Source organism: Drosophila obscura, unplaced genomic scaffold (genome assembly GCF_018151105.1).
Source record: "Drosophila obscura isolate BZ-5 IFL unplaced genomic scaffold, ASM1815110v1 contig_73, whole genome shotgun sequence".
In the NCBI taxonomy this organism is placed as follows: domain Eukaryota; kingdom Metazoa; phylum Arthropoda; class Insecta; order Diptera; family Drosophilidae; genus Drosophila; species Drosophila obscura.
This window is the reverse complement of record NW_024542865.1, coordinates 5,751,990-5,767,066: the sequence shown is the minus strand read 5'-3', so window position 1 is coordinate 5,767,066 and position 15,077 is coordinate 5,751,990. Positions and strand designations below refer to the sequence as shown.

The following is a 15,077-nucleotide window of genomic DNA, read 5'->3' as shown; positions in this document are numbered from 1 at the left end:
TTTATCGTCAAATCAAATTTTTTGTTATTTATCAAAATAAAAGAAAAGGGCATTTTATATTCAATCAGAATCCAATCAGGGCTTAAACGTTTACCAACACTAACCGCGCTGACAGCTAACGAAATGTCAAGGTCTTGCACTCACACACACAGCACAAAAGTGTGTAAAAGTGTCAAAGGCTGGGAAGATTTTAAGAAGTTTTCTTTTAATTTGCAAATTTTTTTTTCGTTTTTTTGACCCAAGGTTTTTTCAAAAGGTGAGATAATGTAGATATACTCTCAAAATGTTGCAAATAATCTAAAAACTCATCAGGACTGAAAATCAAAATGGCAATTTGCTCAATGTGCCTAGAATTTAGAGTTATTAATGTGAAGCTGCCGTGCGGCCACATGTACTGTGTTTTTTGCCACAATTGTATGGTAGATATCGGGCTTATAACGAGCAATGGCTGTCCTCTATGCAAACAGCCTTCTACTGATGCCGATGGTGCCGATAATGGCGGTGCTCCTGGTGCTCCTGACAAAGTACAAGTAAAATAAAACAAGTCTGCCGCAACACCGAACATCGCCCAATATATAATATTGTTGTTGTTTTCCATACAATGTGCAAATATTAGTGATATAATATACAGGTGCTAAAGATTTGGTTCTGTTTTCGGGTGAAAAGTGTCTACATCCAACTAGCTGCAAGAATAGTTTCCCAAAATGCAAAGCAACCCTCGTAAAACCCAACCGAACGGAATAAGCTGCTGTAGCGTTTGCTTACAAACTGCCTAAAAATGGAATGGATGATGGATGGATTATATTATTGCTGCTATAGCAACGACGCATCTGCAAAGGGTATTAAAAGCTCGGACACCCCTTTTATTTACATATATATATCATGTTTCAAATCTCAGGGTGCAATCAAATCTCAGGGCAGCAGCACAGCTCTAGGGTGCAATCAAATCTCAGGGCAAGCGCAACGTGAGGGTTCAATCAAATCTCATGGCATCCCAAATGGGGTGCATCTGTAAGGGGAAAAAATCCATATCAATAAAAAAAAACATACGCAATGTTGATACTTTTCATATATTTTTTATTCACATCAAGAGTAGAACATTGAAACGTGGTTAATTAATGCTGATTAAACAAGGTGGGCTTTCCCACGCCCCTTGCCATAATATTACATCCATGTCGTATGTGTATAAATGTGTGTGTGTTTGTGTGTGTGTGTGTTTGTGTGTGTGTTTTCCAGAATATGTACTGGAAATATTTTTTTGTATTCCTGTATCGTATTTCATTGATATACTCGTATGCATGGTTTTTGTACGGTTTAAAGAACACGTACTACATACATAAATATGGGCTAATCCAAACATGTTTAAACCAAAAAAAAAATTGTTAAGCTGTCAAAAATTTAAATGTTTGTTAATGGAATAATAGGATACATATTCAAGCTTCAAACGATATGCGCAATATGGTTTTACGGTGGTTTGTTTGTGCCTGGCAGAGGCTAACCTACACGTACCACTTGCTTACATTTATTCGTGTAAAAAAAGGGTGTTTTTTTCATGGTCAAAAAAGTGGGTAAAACAGTCGTTTCTGTATTGAGCGTTTAGCAAAACTTAAAATTTGTTCAACTTACTTTTATTTAAGATAAAAATCATACTTGTAAGTTATCTAATATATATTAAAAAATTTGAACTAAAAATTGGTAACACTGTGTAAGCAAGCATAATTTTTTTTTTTTTAACAATTAACCTTCTATTTTTAAATTTTATTTTCAAATAAATATACCAATGTGAACGCCAGCTGTGTCAATTTGAACAAGTAAATTTGCGTACGACTGTAACGTCCGTAACGCAGGATTAGCCCATATTGGTTTTTAAAATGAGTTTTTGGTATGCCTTCAAAGTCAAAAATAAATTCCATTCCTTCGCGCCACGTACCCTCTCATCAAATCTGATCTCTTCTCTTCTCTCTTTTTGTTTTTTGTTTTTTTTTGTTTGATAGGATTTTGATGTACAAATTCACACAAAAATCGTATTTTAGGTGTGTCTTCTTCAAAACATTTTTTAAAAAGTAAAAAAAAAACTTTGCCAACTTTTCATTGTAGATGCAAAAATGTCAAACAAACAAGAACAAAAAACCAAATGTTTCTGGGTAAATTTTCATCTATAAATTTCGTACGCGTATTTCTCGCTTTTCAAAAACTATCTTTTTAGTATATACATTTTTGGTGAACAAAAATTCACAAAAAATTGAATTCTTTAAGTCCGTTTTATTTTTTCTATCAAACCACAGCGCATATATTATTTCTTTGAAATAGTTTCCAAACTAAAAAGAAAACAACTTATAATTACGGGTTCAACTTTCTGCCATCCAAACCAACGCCTCTGCCTCTGCCTCTGCCTCCATATACAATCTCATAGATATTCCAAAAAAATACACATATTCTCTTACTTCTCGTTCTATCTCTCGCTCTCTCTCTTTCGCTCTGTGTGTCTCGTACTAAGTACATGGTACGTCTTAGTACATAGTTTTATGGTGAATAAATTCACAAAAAAAATGTGTATATAGATTATAGGTTCTTATACTGTATGTCCCTTCAACGTTTCAATCCATTCGCGCATATATATTTTTTTCTCTTTCTTCCAAAAAAAAAAACAGCTACTTTGTATGTATCTCTAGTTGATATTTTCGCACAAGTATCTCTCATATCTTTTCTGCCTTACTTCTCATAGTATTTTCATCTTCTTCTATTTCTTCCAAAAAAAAAAAAACCAACTACATTTTATGCATCTCTAGTAGATATTTTCACACACGTTCATTTAGTATTTGTGTACATTTATTGGTTATATATATATATATTTGATATCTTGTTGTTGTTTGTTTGTTTTGTTTTGTTTTGTTTATTCGTATGATTCATCATAGAAAAATCACAGAATTTCGGTTGGCCTTGGACCTTTCTTGCCATATCTATCGCGGTATCGGTTGACATAGCCCTTCTTCTTCCAATTATGGACACCGAGTATGACATCCGTGAGATTGGGCACATTGTGCCAGGACAGATGCTGCTCGTAGTACTCGATGACCAGATGGGGACAATAGTTGCTGGTCTCCTCGTGCGACACCAGATCGATCTGGGAGCATCCCTTCCACTGCATCAGGTGCATGATGTCGCCCAGAGCTTCGGTGGCGCCCAGCACCTTCAACGGTTCTAGGCCACGGGCGAAGCCCCTCGGCCCAGCACTTGGATCGAGAGTGCGCATATACCATGGCTCGCTTACCTCCGTTTGGGCCTGCGATGCCTGCGATAGATTCGATTTAGCCGTAGCTTCCGATACATCCGATAGCTCCGATTTCACCGACACCATTGACGATTTGCGCCTCTTTTCCGGTGGCGGAGATGCGGGCGAATCCGATATATCCGAGTACATTGACATGCGCGATAATTGAAGACTCTTTTCCGGTGGTGGGGATACGGGTGAGTCGGATATATCCGAATACATTGACATTCTAGATAATTTACGCTTCTTAACAGATGACTTACGCCTCTTTTCGGATGATTTATGCTTCCTCTCCGATGACTTGCGCTTCTTTTCTGGCGGCGGGGACAAGGGTGACGCCCATGTCGAATTCTCCTCCAATGGTGGGGACAGGGGTGACTCCCAGATGGAACCATCCTCCGAACTACTATTCCGCTTGCCCAGTAGATACGATGTGGAGGTCGACGATGCTGACGACTTGCGCTTCTTTTCAGGTATATCCGATACCGATGACGATGACGATGAGGACTTGCGCTTGGAATAATGGGGATTGGGATGGGGAATCATCGGTTTGGTTGAGCCCGATGCCGATGGCAATGATGAATTGCGCTTCTTTACCGGAAGCTTGAATGATTCCGCTGCCAATATCGATGTCGATATGTACGACCATGTCTCTTCCGATAAGGACTTGCGCTTCTTTGCTGGGGGCGGCTTCCATGGCGGCGACGGACTTCGCTTCTTGACCGGCGCTTGGGGTGAGTCCGGTGACGATAACGCATAATAATTGTCCTCGGAGGGCGACTCCGATAACGCATAGTGCTTCTCTTCGGGGGGCTGCTCCGATAACGCCGATGACGATGACGATAACAAAGCCCATGTTGATTCCGGTAGCGAGTTGCGCAGCTTTTCCGGGGAGTTCGATGAGACCGTCGATGTCGCTGGAAATGATGAATAGCGCTGCTTTTCTGCCCGTTGGAATGAGATCGATGTCGATACCAAGGACGAGACTGTGGTCGCTGCCGATGTCGATGACGACGACGACGATGACGACGACGATGACGACGACGAGGACGAGGACGATGACGAGGACGATGATGATGAAGATGACGATGATGAAGTATTACGCTTGCCCAGAACAATCCGCGGATCATTGTATCCCATCGCAGCCTCGTAATTACTTATCGCATTGGGGCATTGAAGCGCCTCCGCATGCTCCCAGGTATACTCCGGATCCATACGGCCCAGCCACTGCACCAAATATTGAATATTTCCGCTTGTTAGACACTTGTCCACGACGCTTTTCACTTGAAAGTCCCAAATTTTCGGCCAATGACCCCAGCGCTGCATCGGGATATGGTGGCCTCACGCAGCAACAGGTGGGTGGCCCGTGGTACGTGGGAAAACTTTTGATTTTCCGCTGCACAAAAATGGGATGAGATGTTAAGCGTATGGAAATTGCGTTTTCAAACTGTTGCAACCAAAAAAAAGTGACTAAAATCGATAATCGAGTGAGGCAGTATCTTATGGATACATACACACACACACACACACACACACACGCATACATATATATGGGAAAAGTATATAGAATCTATGGATTTTTTAGCGCTGATTGATTTGCGTCAACTTAAAAGCTTCAAAGGCATTAGGACCATAGCCAAAAAGGACAAAAAGCTTTCCGAAACAGGCTGCCTGGCAGCCTAGAGCTTTATTTTCAGGTATACCTACGACAAGCATATGGAAGAAAAAAACAAAAACCAAAAAGAAAATTGTTGTAATTATTTTTTGCTGACCTGCTTGCTTCGCTGTTTTGTTTTGTGCAATTTCTGATCAAATTTCAATTATTTCTTGTCGTCAATGTATGCAACAGATGCTCCTCCAGTGCTTCAACACTTTTTGCACATTTTGTAAACCATTTTTAACAGCCGGAAACTAATTTGGCAGCAGCGCTCTGCAGCCTGCCATGTGTAACCGTGTGTGCGAGTACTTTTGTAATGCTGCGTGCTGCCTGCTGCAATTACTTTCAGCAGCCCAGCCCAGCCCAGCCCGTGTATCGTGTTCCGTGTCCGTGTGCGCTCCTTGCCACAGATTCTGTGCGCTGTGGCCACACTCACCCCCAAAAGTGACACACTACATACATTTGCGGAGCTTTTTCTGTAGGGCGCCACACTGTGTGTTTGCATCAGTATCAGTAATTTATTTGAATTTAATGGCGCGATTTTTTTTACTGGCTTAAAGCGAAATCGACTTGAATTTTCAGTGGTTAATTATTTTAATTACGTATGTAAAACATACGTATAATGTTTTTAATGGCACAACAAATATCTGACAGGGCGTCGAATGCGTTGGTTGATTAATTCAAATATTTGACATATTTATTTTAATTCGCAATAAAGTTAAAAGTGATTAAAAAATATAAATTTTAAATATGTCTGGCAATTTCACTTCATGGGTCTGGGAAAGTATATTCTTTTCTGTGATACCACAGATTATATTAAATAGATCTGTTAACTGAAATTTAGAAAAATAAATACACTCTCCATTATTCATGTCATATTATACCAGGTGTATCTTTTATTGCATATACATACATACATACATATTGGATTGATATCAATAATATATATCTATATATTCAACATACATACGATTTCATCCATGCGCATGCGGAATCACAAATGTTGGTGTTTCATTTTTTTTTTCATTTTATTTATCATTCTCATTCTCTTCCGTTGTTTTAATTATTTTTGGGTAAATATATTTAATAAATTAAAAAATACATATATAAAAACAAAATTTAAATATTCATAAAAAATATTTTATGCTCACGCAGAGAGAGGTCACTCACATCTCTACCGCCCCCCCCCCGCTTCTTCTTTTGGAGTAAAATCGATAATCGTGTATTATTTAACGCCGTTTGTATCGTTTATCGCTTAGGCTATCGGTTATCGGCCAGCGGCGATAATTTATTGGACAGAATAGAGAGTTTATCAACTCAAGAGTTTATCTCCGTTACACCCCTTTTATTTTTGAGTAAAATCGATAATCTTGTATTATTTATCGCCGTTTGTGGTTTATCGCTTAAGAGTGTAAATCGGATCAATCGGGCTTGTGGCGATAATTGATTGCATTTATCGGAGAGGGATGGAGTCCATTGTTCTGTTCTCGATCTATCATATTCCCAGTATGTACTTTTAGTAGTCTAAAAGAAGTGAGGAACCTCTCAGATAGGACCTCAATGGATGCCGCAGAGTGCAGGGACGAAACTAGAATATTTTTAAGGAAGAACTAGAGAGCATCACTGGCGTTCGGTTGCTCCTGGAGCAATCGAATTGCAGTGCAATGACAAATAGCACCATATGCTGACTCCCACCGGTGGGGACGGATCTTCAGTTAACATCGGTGGCTGTCTCCGCTGGTGCGGTAGCTGCCGGTCCGGGCACCGCATTGTCCAGGCATCGCAGCTTCTGGTACATGTGTATGTAGTGGGCCTGCAGCTGCTTCTGGTAGCCGAGGACCTTGTCCTTTTCGGCGCACCACTGCCGCTTCTCCAGCTCCAGATTGATGCGAAAATCGTCCAGCTTCTCCCTCAGCTTGGCAATGTCCTCGGCATACGTAGTAGATTCCTCAATGAGCGTGTCTAGCGTCTGCTGCTGTCCCTGTCCCGGTCCCTGGCCCTGTCCCTGTCCCTGTCCCTGGTCCTGCAGCTGCAGTCGCTGCATGATGGCATCCAGCCGGGCCGGTGGAGCCACCAAGGGTAACTCCAAGGGTACGGGAACGCTTGCCTCCGCGGCGGATGTGTACTTGCGCGTCTTCTGGCAGATCTCATTGAGGTTGTCCAGCTGCTGCTTGAGGCGTGTGTACCGGCCGCAGGGCTCCTCCCCGTACTCGTGGGCAATGGCCAGATCGGAGAGCTCTTTGCGCAGCTTTGCCAGTTCGTTGGTGAGTGCTCCAATCACCTGATCCTTCAGCGCAATGATTTTCTGTAGCTGCTGCAGCTGATGTTGGTGTTGGTGTTGGTGCTGCTGCTGCTGCTGCTTCTGCTGCTCCTCCTTTGGTTGACTTTGGCTTGTGATTTCGCTGTTGGTGTTGTGGTGCTTCAGGCTGACAATCGCATGATCCTTGACATTGATTTCAATCTACAAGATAATACAAAAGGATTAATTACAGATCTCAGGGTGTGCCTTCTGGTGTGGACTCACATGCGCCTCCTTCAGCTGCGTCTTGAGTAAAGCTATCTCCCCATTCCGCTCGCACACCTTCCACTCGCTGTCCTCCAACTGGGAGCGCAGCATGGCCACCGTCTGGCGTGTGTCCTCCAGCTGCTGGTGCAGCCCCATGGCCGAGGACTGGAGCTGCTGCTCGGACTGCTTTAGATTCTGATTGCTGCAGCGTGTGGCATCCAGCTGCTGCTGCAGCTTGTGCACCTGCTCCTGCTGGCGCAGCTTGTGCTGCTTCAGCTGGAACTGCTGCAGCGCCAACAGCTGTTCCATTTTCTTCAGCTTCAGCTGATACTCGCGCTGCTCCCGCTCGTAGAAGAGCCTCAGGCGTTGCGTCTCGTGCTCCCAGTAGACCTCCTTGTCCTAAAAGCCGCAGCCAAACGCACACGAAACAAAAAAAAAAACAACAAAAGAAGGGAATAGAAAGGAGCAAAAAGGGCAAAGTTGGGGGCGTGTTAGTGGTGTCGGGTGTGTCTCGGTGGAACCCTGGCCTTAACCTTTTGTACTTTGAAAATTACTTTCTCATTGTGTTCCATGGCCTGCCGCAAATACGACAGCTCCGAGTCGCGATCCTTGAGTGCTGCCTCCAGCTCCGAGATGCCCGAGTCCGAGGGCGACGGCGTCAGATCACTCCCGACCATTGTTCCGCTGCTCTTGCTGCAAGATGGATGATCCCCTTTGGCTTATACAATCCACATACCTTGTGGGGGGCATCGCTGCTGGCTCACCTGCTGGCTCCATCTGTCAGACATTCGGGATTCATGGCATCCTCATGGCTGGTGCTGGTGCTGCTGCTGCCACGCTGCAGCACACGATGATTGCGCCGCCTGGCTGCCAAATGTCGCAGATCTGTTGTGCCTGTGAAATGAGGGAGATTCGTTGTTGGTTCTTCCCCTTCTGCCACGCTTCAGCTCGATTTGCTTACTGCCAAACTTCTGTGTTACGGCTGTCGTCTGGAGTGGTGCCAGCGATGGTGTGGAGCCATAGCCATATCTTTCCACCGATCCGGAGATCGGTCCGACTTGCTGCTGCTGATGTTGCTGCTGCAACTGTTGCTGTTGTTGCTGCTGCTGCTGGAACTGCTGCTGGAACTGCTGTTGCTGCTGCTGCTGCTGTTGCTGTTGCTGCTGCTGCTGTTGCTGCTGCTGCTGTTGGAGATGCTGCTGCTGTTGCAGCTGCTGTTGCTGGTGGCATGCAATGCGATAGTCCGGCTCAAATGGTATCGGCTTGAAGGCAATGGGACGCAGGTAGTTACCCCCCGAACCTGAACCACCTCCATTTGTGCTCTAGAAATCAAAATCAAATTTCAATCAAGGCCTAGCCCCTGAATATCAGACAAAAAAAGCCTCACCTGTTCCATGGCCTCGCCCATCGAAGTTTGCTGCTGTTGCTGCTGCTGCTGCTGGGCTGCTGCTGCTGCTGCTCGTTAATGGCCAATCGACTTCCTCCGGTAATGGGTGTGGTCCGTCGTGCCACTGATTGCTGCTGATGTGGCAGCAGCATTGCCGGCAGCGACTGTAGCGCCTCCTCCTCGTTTGCGTACTGCTGCTCCTCACCACCTCCCCCTCCACCTCTACCGGCCACACAGCTGCGACTGAGCTCAAACATTTGCCGGATGTTCTGGAACTTGGAACGCATCTGCATCTGGTGTGGGCCACCACCATCCGCATTCCCATCCCCATCCAGATTGCTGTGACTGCCAAACTTCTGGCTGAGGCGCCGCTGCTCCTGGCGCGACTTCAGCGTGCCCGTGTGAAAGCCATGTCCCTGGGAGAACTGCAGCAACGGCGACTGATGGCTGGGGGTGCTGCGCAACGCAAGCGGGGCATTGGTCTCCAGCGAAACGCTGCGCTTGTGGCCCCGCTTGCCTGGCCCCATGGACACGACCGGCGGTGTACCCGGTGGCGGGCATCCAACGGCGTGGACAGGCAGCGCCATGTGTGTGGCAGCGGACATGCTGACTGATCGAGAGCTGCCAAAAAGGAACAGAGAGAGATTATTTCTGGGTCACCATTCGTTAAATGGATGCAGTGTCGGGGTCACCACTACGCAATGTATGGACATATGTCTGGGTCAGTTCTCTTTCTTTTGAGTTCTTTGCGTTCCCCTCTTCTATCAAATACTTCGCGTAGTCGTGGGTCACCTTTTCGTCGCTTTTTGGGCCAACTTCGATGCGCTCCCCAGGGTTTAGTCTTTGTCTGTTTATGATAATCTACAAGCTGCTTCTCAGTCGCCTTCTATTGACCTTCTATTTCGAGAGTTCTCTTATGCTAAAATGGTTGCATGACCTTGCGAGACTCCATTTCGGTAAAAAATCACCATTTTTATTGGCAAGTGAAGCTGCAACCTGTTCTGGAATCTTCGCCAAGAGGAAGGATCTAGACGGATCTGTGGAGATCTCTTTCTGGAGTGGTCGTGGTCTCTCCATCGTTTTGCCAACGTTCCATTTTCGCACGCTCTTCGTTAGCATCGCGAATGCCTCAATGCTCGAATGCTCGAATGCTCGAATGATGATGGTCTATGGTCTCTCTCTCGTTTGGTGGTCTTCTGCCATCTGCCTTGGCTGCCTTGGCTGCCTCTGCTTGCCTGCCTGCCTGCCTGTCCGCCTGCTACCCCCCGCTGCCATTAGTCGCAGATTCGATTCGATCTTCTAAGCCAAGCCCAAAGTCTTATGCTCTTAACGGTGTATACCGCTTTGCCATGGACATAGACCTGGCACCGGCACTGCTGTGGCACTCTGGCACTTTCTCATTTCTTGTCGCACGACCCATATTTTTACAACTATTTCCATCTGTCCATTCCACTCGCGGACTGGCATTCGCGGACTGGAACTCGTCTCAGCTCTGGCGCTGGCGCTGTCGCTGTCGCTGGTTTATTGAGACCATCGTTTCGGGGCAGCACTCCACTCCACTCCATTCCGCTGTAAGGTTCTTCCTCCGCTGGCAACTGGTTTTTCTTTCTCTTTGTCTCTCCAGCCCCAGATCTACGCTCTTTGATTCTCGGCGATCTACTGATCTCCTGATCGCAGATTGCCAAACGATTAGGGTTAAGGTCAAGTGCGTGACCCGCACAAGGGGTCAATGGGTTGTCTGGGGGTTTTTGCAAAGCCTGCGATTGGGCAAGGGCGTTGCATGGGCACTACAGTCAGGGGTTAAATGTTTTACAGCTTCAATTTCTATGACATTTTCTATGGTGAAAACATTTCGCACTTTTAGAGTTTTATTTGCAGGAAACCATGGGACGCATGGCAGGCATGCGAATGAGGGGTATTAGTGCCCTATATACCCTCTATCTATATCTTGTCATTAGCAGTGAACTGGCAATGGAACAGGCAAGCTGAAACAGAGCTTTAACAACTGAGAAATGCAACTACAAGAAGAGCGACCGAACCCTAGCCGCTGGGAGTGTTTGGAAATGGAACTGGTAAGCAGAAAATCAATCTTTACGCTGCGAAAAACACACAAAGGGATGTCGCTACAAAGTCATAATATCTGTTAAAAGAACAAAGCTTTTAGATGATTTTTCGTTTCGATCTATAAAGATATTTCGGGTGTCTGCCGGTCACCTTCCGCTAGAAATATCTCTTGTGTTATATGGGGAAAACCTTAAGGAAATCAGTGCAGCTACACAAGATGCAGATGCAGATGCAGATGCAGCTACAGCTACAGAGTTGCAGATACATGGCTTGTGGTGTTGTGTTTCCTGTATGTTTCCAATCGGAACACTCAACGATTGCGTTTTATCAGTGGTAGAACAGGTTACATTGCAGTTGCAGTTGCTGTTGCTGTTGCTGTTGCTCCACTTACCAATAGATACGATACCCCACCCACCCCTCATAGATAGATAGATAGATGGTTCGATATGTGTGTGTTTGTATTTCCTGGACTGCCACTACAGAGTAGTACGAGTACGGCTAACTGTTAAAAACTTGTATTAAGAGTCAAAACGGTTAGATAACTGTCAATCACATCACAGCAAAAGCATTGAAGCCCATCCGAGACAGCAGACGACAGACGACAGACGACAGGGGACAGTCGGGAGACGACAGGCAGCAGGTTGTGTGTGGTTCCATTGTATCGAATGGTTGCCAGCTCTGCCAGCTCTGCCTGTTTTGTATCCGTATCTATTGGCCTGTTAAATGGTCAGCAATCTATTCATTTTCCATGCCCCATGCCCCCACCATGAGAGCGGCCGCAAGAGCTCAAACAAAAGCCGACAATCGGCGACAATTTCCAGCCGAGAAAACGACGAATCGAGCGACGTACAGACCGACCCGTCCGACAGACAACGTCGTTAAACTGCCAATGTAATTTATTTACTTCGGACTTGCGAAACACTCTCTCATGCAGCCACGCAGCCGCAAGAGGCACTCCCCACACACCCCACACTCCCCCCGTTTTGGGGCAAGACAAATCACATTAGCGGCTAACTGTTAGATTTTAAGCTGCAGAAATATCTGTATCTGTTTATGTATCTGCAAAATCTGTATCTGTATAACAACAAAAATTATGAGCCAAAAAAAAAAATCCCTCTTGTTGTTGTTTGTTTTTTGTGTGTGGAATGGAATGGAAACCTGTTTCTTCTTTTCGGTGGCCAGTTCTTGATGGTCAAAGCTTTTGGCTGTTGTTTTTGTTTTTTGTTTTTTTTTTTTACGAGTATTGTTTTGTGTGTTTGAAAGTTTCTATGAATGAAAGTATCTTTTTGGTTTTTTTTTTTTTTTTTTTTTTTTTTTTTTTTGTATGGTTCGCAGGAGGAGTGTCCAGAAATCATAATAACAACAGAAGATCCGCATCGAAAAAACAGAGTGTGAGTGACCCTAAAGAACACCGACAGCGATCCATAGAGGCGGTCCATAGATGGGGCGAGGGTGCCACGCGGCGTATGAGTAATTTGTGTGTGCGTTGCATATCGTCATAGTCATCGTCGTCGTTTGGGGCCCGGTCCACTCCACACTGAACTGAACGGCTGCGCGATTATTAGCCAATGCCTTTTTCCCACGCTCGCCAGTTGGCAAAGATTTTATATGCATATATACTCGTACTGACGGCCAGCTAGTCAGCCAGCCAGCCAGCCAGCCAGCCAGCCGGCGACTCGCAACACACTGCACAGTGACCCAATGCAAAAGATCTGCTCAATAAATGTATGGAACTGGACTTAACTGGACTGAACGGAGCGGTATCGATAAGATAGAGAAACCAGCAAATGCATGAAAAGATACGGTAACCCCAAAAGAAAGTCAGATCAAAGCTAACGATTAATACAGGAAATTTCCCGTCCAGAAAAATAAGACCAGAACTCTGGTGTGTGTAATCCAACTAAAGCCCCCACTTCAGTCCGTTATTCTTATCGGAATGCAAGTGCCCCTTCAGTTTTCTTATCAAATGAAGCCTACTGCTTGACCCCACTGTATGTGTAGCTGACCGAAATGCAATAAGCAAAGATTTTAAGCTGCAAATGGCACAAATAATGGGTGAGAAAATACATCCAACAGAATTCGGAAAGATGTTCTACAGTTCTACAGAATAAATATATAAAGCGCATATTTTGTTTTCCTCTATATTTGCCTAGATTTGCCTACGCCTAAAAGAATCTTCACAACATTTTCGCACCTTGAATATGGCAAAAATCTGAGGCCACTGTGCAACAACGCGCATTTCATTTCATTCCATTCCATTCCATTCCATTTTCTGCCAGCGATTTGTGTGTTGGTTTTTAGTTTTGATTTTTTTGTTTTGTTTTGTTGAAGTTTTTGCCTGTTTGGTTTGCATTCGAATGCTGCTCGAATATCTCAAATGTCGGAACCGAAGCGTACGACTTGGCCGCTTGGGCGCTGAGCTTTCGGTTATTTATTGTTGATTGTGAATTTTTAATTGAATTCATTTACGAAGTAGACAACGGAGTAGACAGTGGAGCGAAGCGTAGAGGGATAATTGCAATCGAAGCTGGAAATCGAACAGAGCTAGAGAGAGAGAGAGAGAGAGAGGGAGAGACTGACAGAGTCGAAAGAGGTGGGGTAACTTTTTAATTTTTATTATTATTATTTTTTTTTTTTGGGAGTTTTGGGCCATTGCGCAGTCGCTGTGGCAGAGACGCATTCAAAACTTTATAAGCGTGACGAAAGGCTGGAAAACTTTTCTTTTCTTTTTTTGTTGCTATTATTATTATGATTTTCTTTATTTATTTTTCTTCGTTTTTTTTTTTTCTTTTTGCTTTTAATTTATCGCTTAGCAAATGTTTTTAGTTTTTCATTTAAGACGCAAATGGATTTCAGGTTTCGATTTTGAAATCATATTCATTTTCCACTCTCTCTCTCGCTCTCGCTCTTTGCGTTTCTTTCTTTTGTTTTGTTTCACTTTCGTTTTGCATCATGCAGCGGCTCGAAGCGGAATGAGATTGCAAAAGGTCACACAGCGCGAGCGGCGCGGCGCGGCGCGGCGCCTTGCATTCAACTGTGACGTCAGGCATTGGCAGCGTCATGCATTCATGGATTTATGGATGGCTTTATGGGGCAGGTGGGGTAGGTGGGGGTTAGGTTACTACATATGAGGCAACACACCCATGAGGAAACCCCCATTTGTAAATAAATATATCGAAATATTAGACAAATGGATCGATCCATCGATGCGGCGGGGAGGGAGTGGCTCGGAGGTCGACCTTGAGGCGGCGCTTAAGAGCAGGAAATCTTTGCTTGACTGCTTGACGGGGATTTCGTCATACTTTTCCTGAGGCGGATGCAGATTGCAGTTCAGAGTTCCAACAGTGAAACAAATGGAATGGATCAAATTTTGGGGAACAAGTGGAATGAAACAAATGTGATCCAAAGAGTGCAACGAGTGAAATGGATAAAACGGTAAAACTTAGATGAGATCCGAAATGTGAAACGAATGGAATGGAACCAAGCTAAGAACTATACATAAACCTAAAAATGGTTTAAGGAAATCCTTCAGTTTGACTGCGATTTCGTCATACTTTTCGTGAAGCCATTAAAATCATTCTAAAATTAGTTTTTAGCTCCCACACTCTCAATACCCCCAATACGCAACGTTCAACCGAGTTGTCGACACTCGAAACACACACACACACATTCGATATTTATGAAGCCCAAACACTCCACTCCTCCACTCCGAGCTCCAAACTGTCTGATGTCTGGAGAGACAATCCCCCTTCCGGCGGCTGTGCCTGTGGCTGTGGCAGTCAGTGAGTGAAAGGTGCAGTCGCACAGTGCGGAGGAGCGACTTCTTTTGACAGCCAGAACATTTTGTGATGAGAACTTTTTTTTGGGACCTTCAGTTGGGACCTGCGACTGGAACTGGAACTCCTTGGAGACTTGGTTGCGGGGACGACTGGTTTCCTGGTACACTGGAACCTGGTCATTCCTGCCCTTATAAGGCCACCTTTGGGCAACCTTCCATTCCCATTCCCACAATATTTTGGGCCCTTGGGGCTGGCTGGCTGGCTGGCTATGGCTGGCAATGGCTGGTGGCTGGATGATGGCTGGATGATGGCATATTTTTCATCAGATTTCAGATTTTTCTGCTGATGTTGCAACATCCATGAAGTGCCAAAGTACGCGAGTATGTATGTATTTGTTTGCCACAGTTAAATAT

At 44.7% G+C, this 15,077-nt stretch overlaps 2 protein-coding genes and 1 long non-coding RNA gene across 3 annotated transcripts; 1 reads left to right on the top strand and 2 right to left on the bottom strand.

The window, feature by feature from the left end:
* The first annotated feature begins 127 nt into the window (after positions 1-127).
* Positions 128-1,012, top strand: LOC111067111. The gene is made up of 3 exons (XR_002607120.2): positions 128-256; positions 313-839; positions 899-1,012. It is a non-coding gene; the product is annotated as an uncharacterized LOC111067111 (long non-coding RNA).
* Positions 1,013-2,385: 1,373 nt separating this feature from the next.
* Positions 2,386-5,264, bottom strand: LOC111067110 (uncharacterized protein DDB_G0271670-like). The gene is made up of 2 exons (XM_022356150.2): positions 5,044-5,264; positions 2,386-4,667 (listed from the first exon to the last, which is right to left on the bottom strand). The coding sequence occupies exon 2, from the start codon at positions 4,595-4,597 to the stop codon at positions 2,921-2,923; it is 1,677 nt and encodes a 558-aa protein (XP_022211842.2). The 5' UTR covers positions 4,598-4,667; positions 5,044-5,264; the 3' UTR covers positions 2,386-2,920.
* A 539-nt stretch (positions 5,265-5,803) lies between these two features.
* Positions 5,804-14,947, bottom strand: LOC111067046 (putative mediator of RNA polymerase II transcription subunit 12). Its single transcript, XM_041595542.1, has 7 exons — positions 12,044-14,947; positions 8,862-9,442; positions 8,396-8,734; positions 8,199-8,328; positions 7,989-8,127; positions 7,453-7,833; positions 5,804-7,389 (listed from the first exon to the last, which is right to left on the bottom strand). Exons 1-7 carry the CDS (start codon positions 12,322-12,324, stop codon positions 6,640-6,642), a joined length of 2,601 nt encoding a protein of 866 aa, XP_041451476.1. The 5' UTR covers positions 12,325-14,947; the 3' UTR covers positions 5,804-6,639.
* Between the last annotated feature and the right edge of the window lie 130 nt (positions 14,948-15,077).

Excerpts from the sequence above, each read along its gene's own strand:
- LOC111067046 (XM_041595542.1), bottom strand. The coding sequence starts at position 12,324 with ATGGACCGCCTCTATGGATCGCTGTCGGTGTTCTTTAGGGTCACTCAC. Across the intron at positions 8,735-8,861 it reads GCAGCCCAGCAGCAGCAGCA|GTTCGGGGGGTAACTACCTG; the intron begins GCAACAGCAGCA and ends GAGGTGGTTCAG. Across the intron at positions 8,128-8,198 it reads CTGACAGATGGAGCCAGCAG|CAAGAGCAGCGGAACAATGG; the intron begins GTGAGCCAGCAG and ends TCCATCTTGCAG.
- LOC111067110 (XM_022356150.2), bottom strand. The coding sequence starts at position 4,597 with ATGCAGCGCTGGGGTCATTGGCCGAAAATTTGGGACTTTCAAGTGAAA.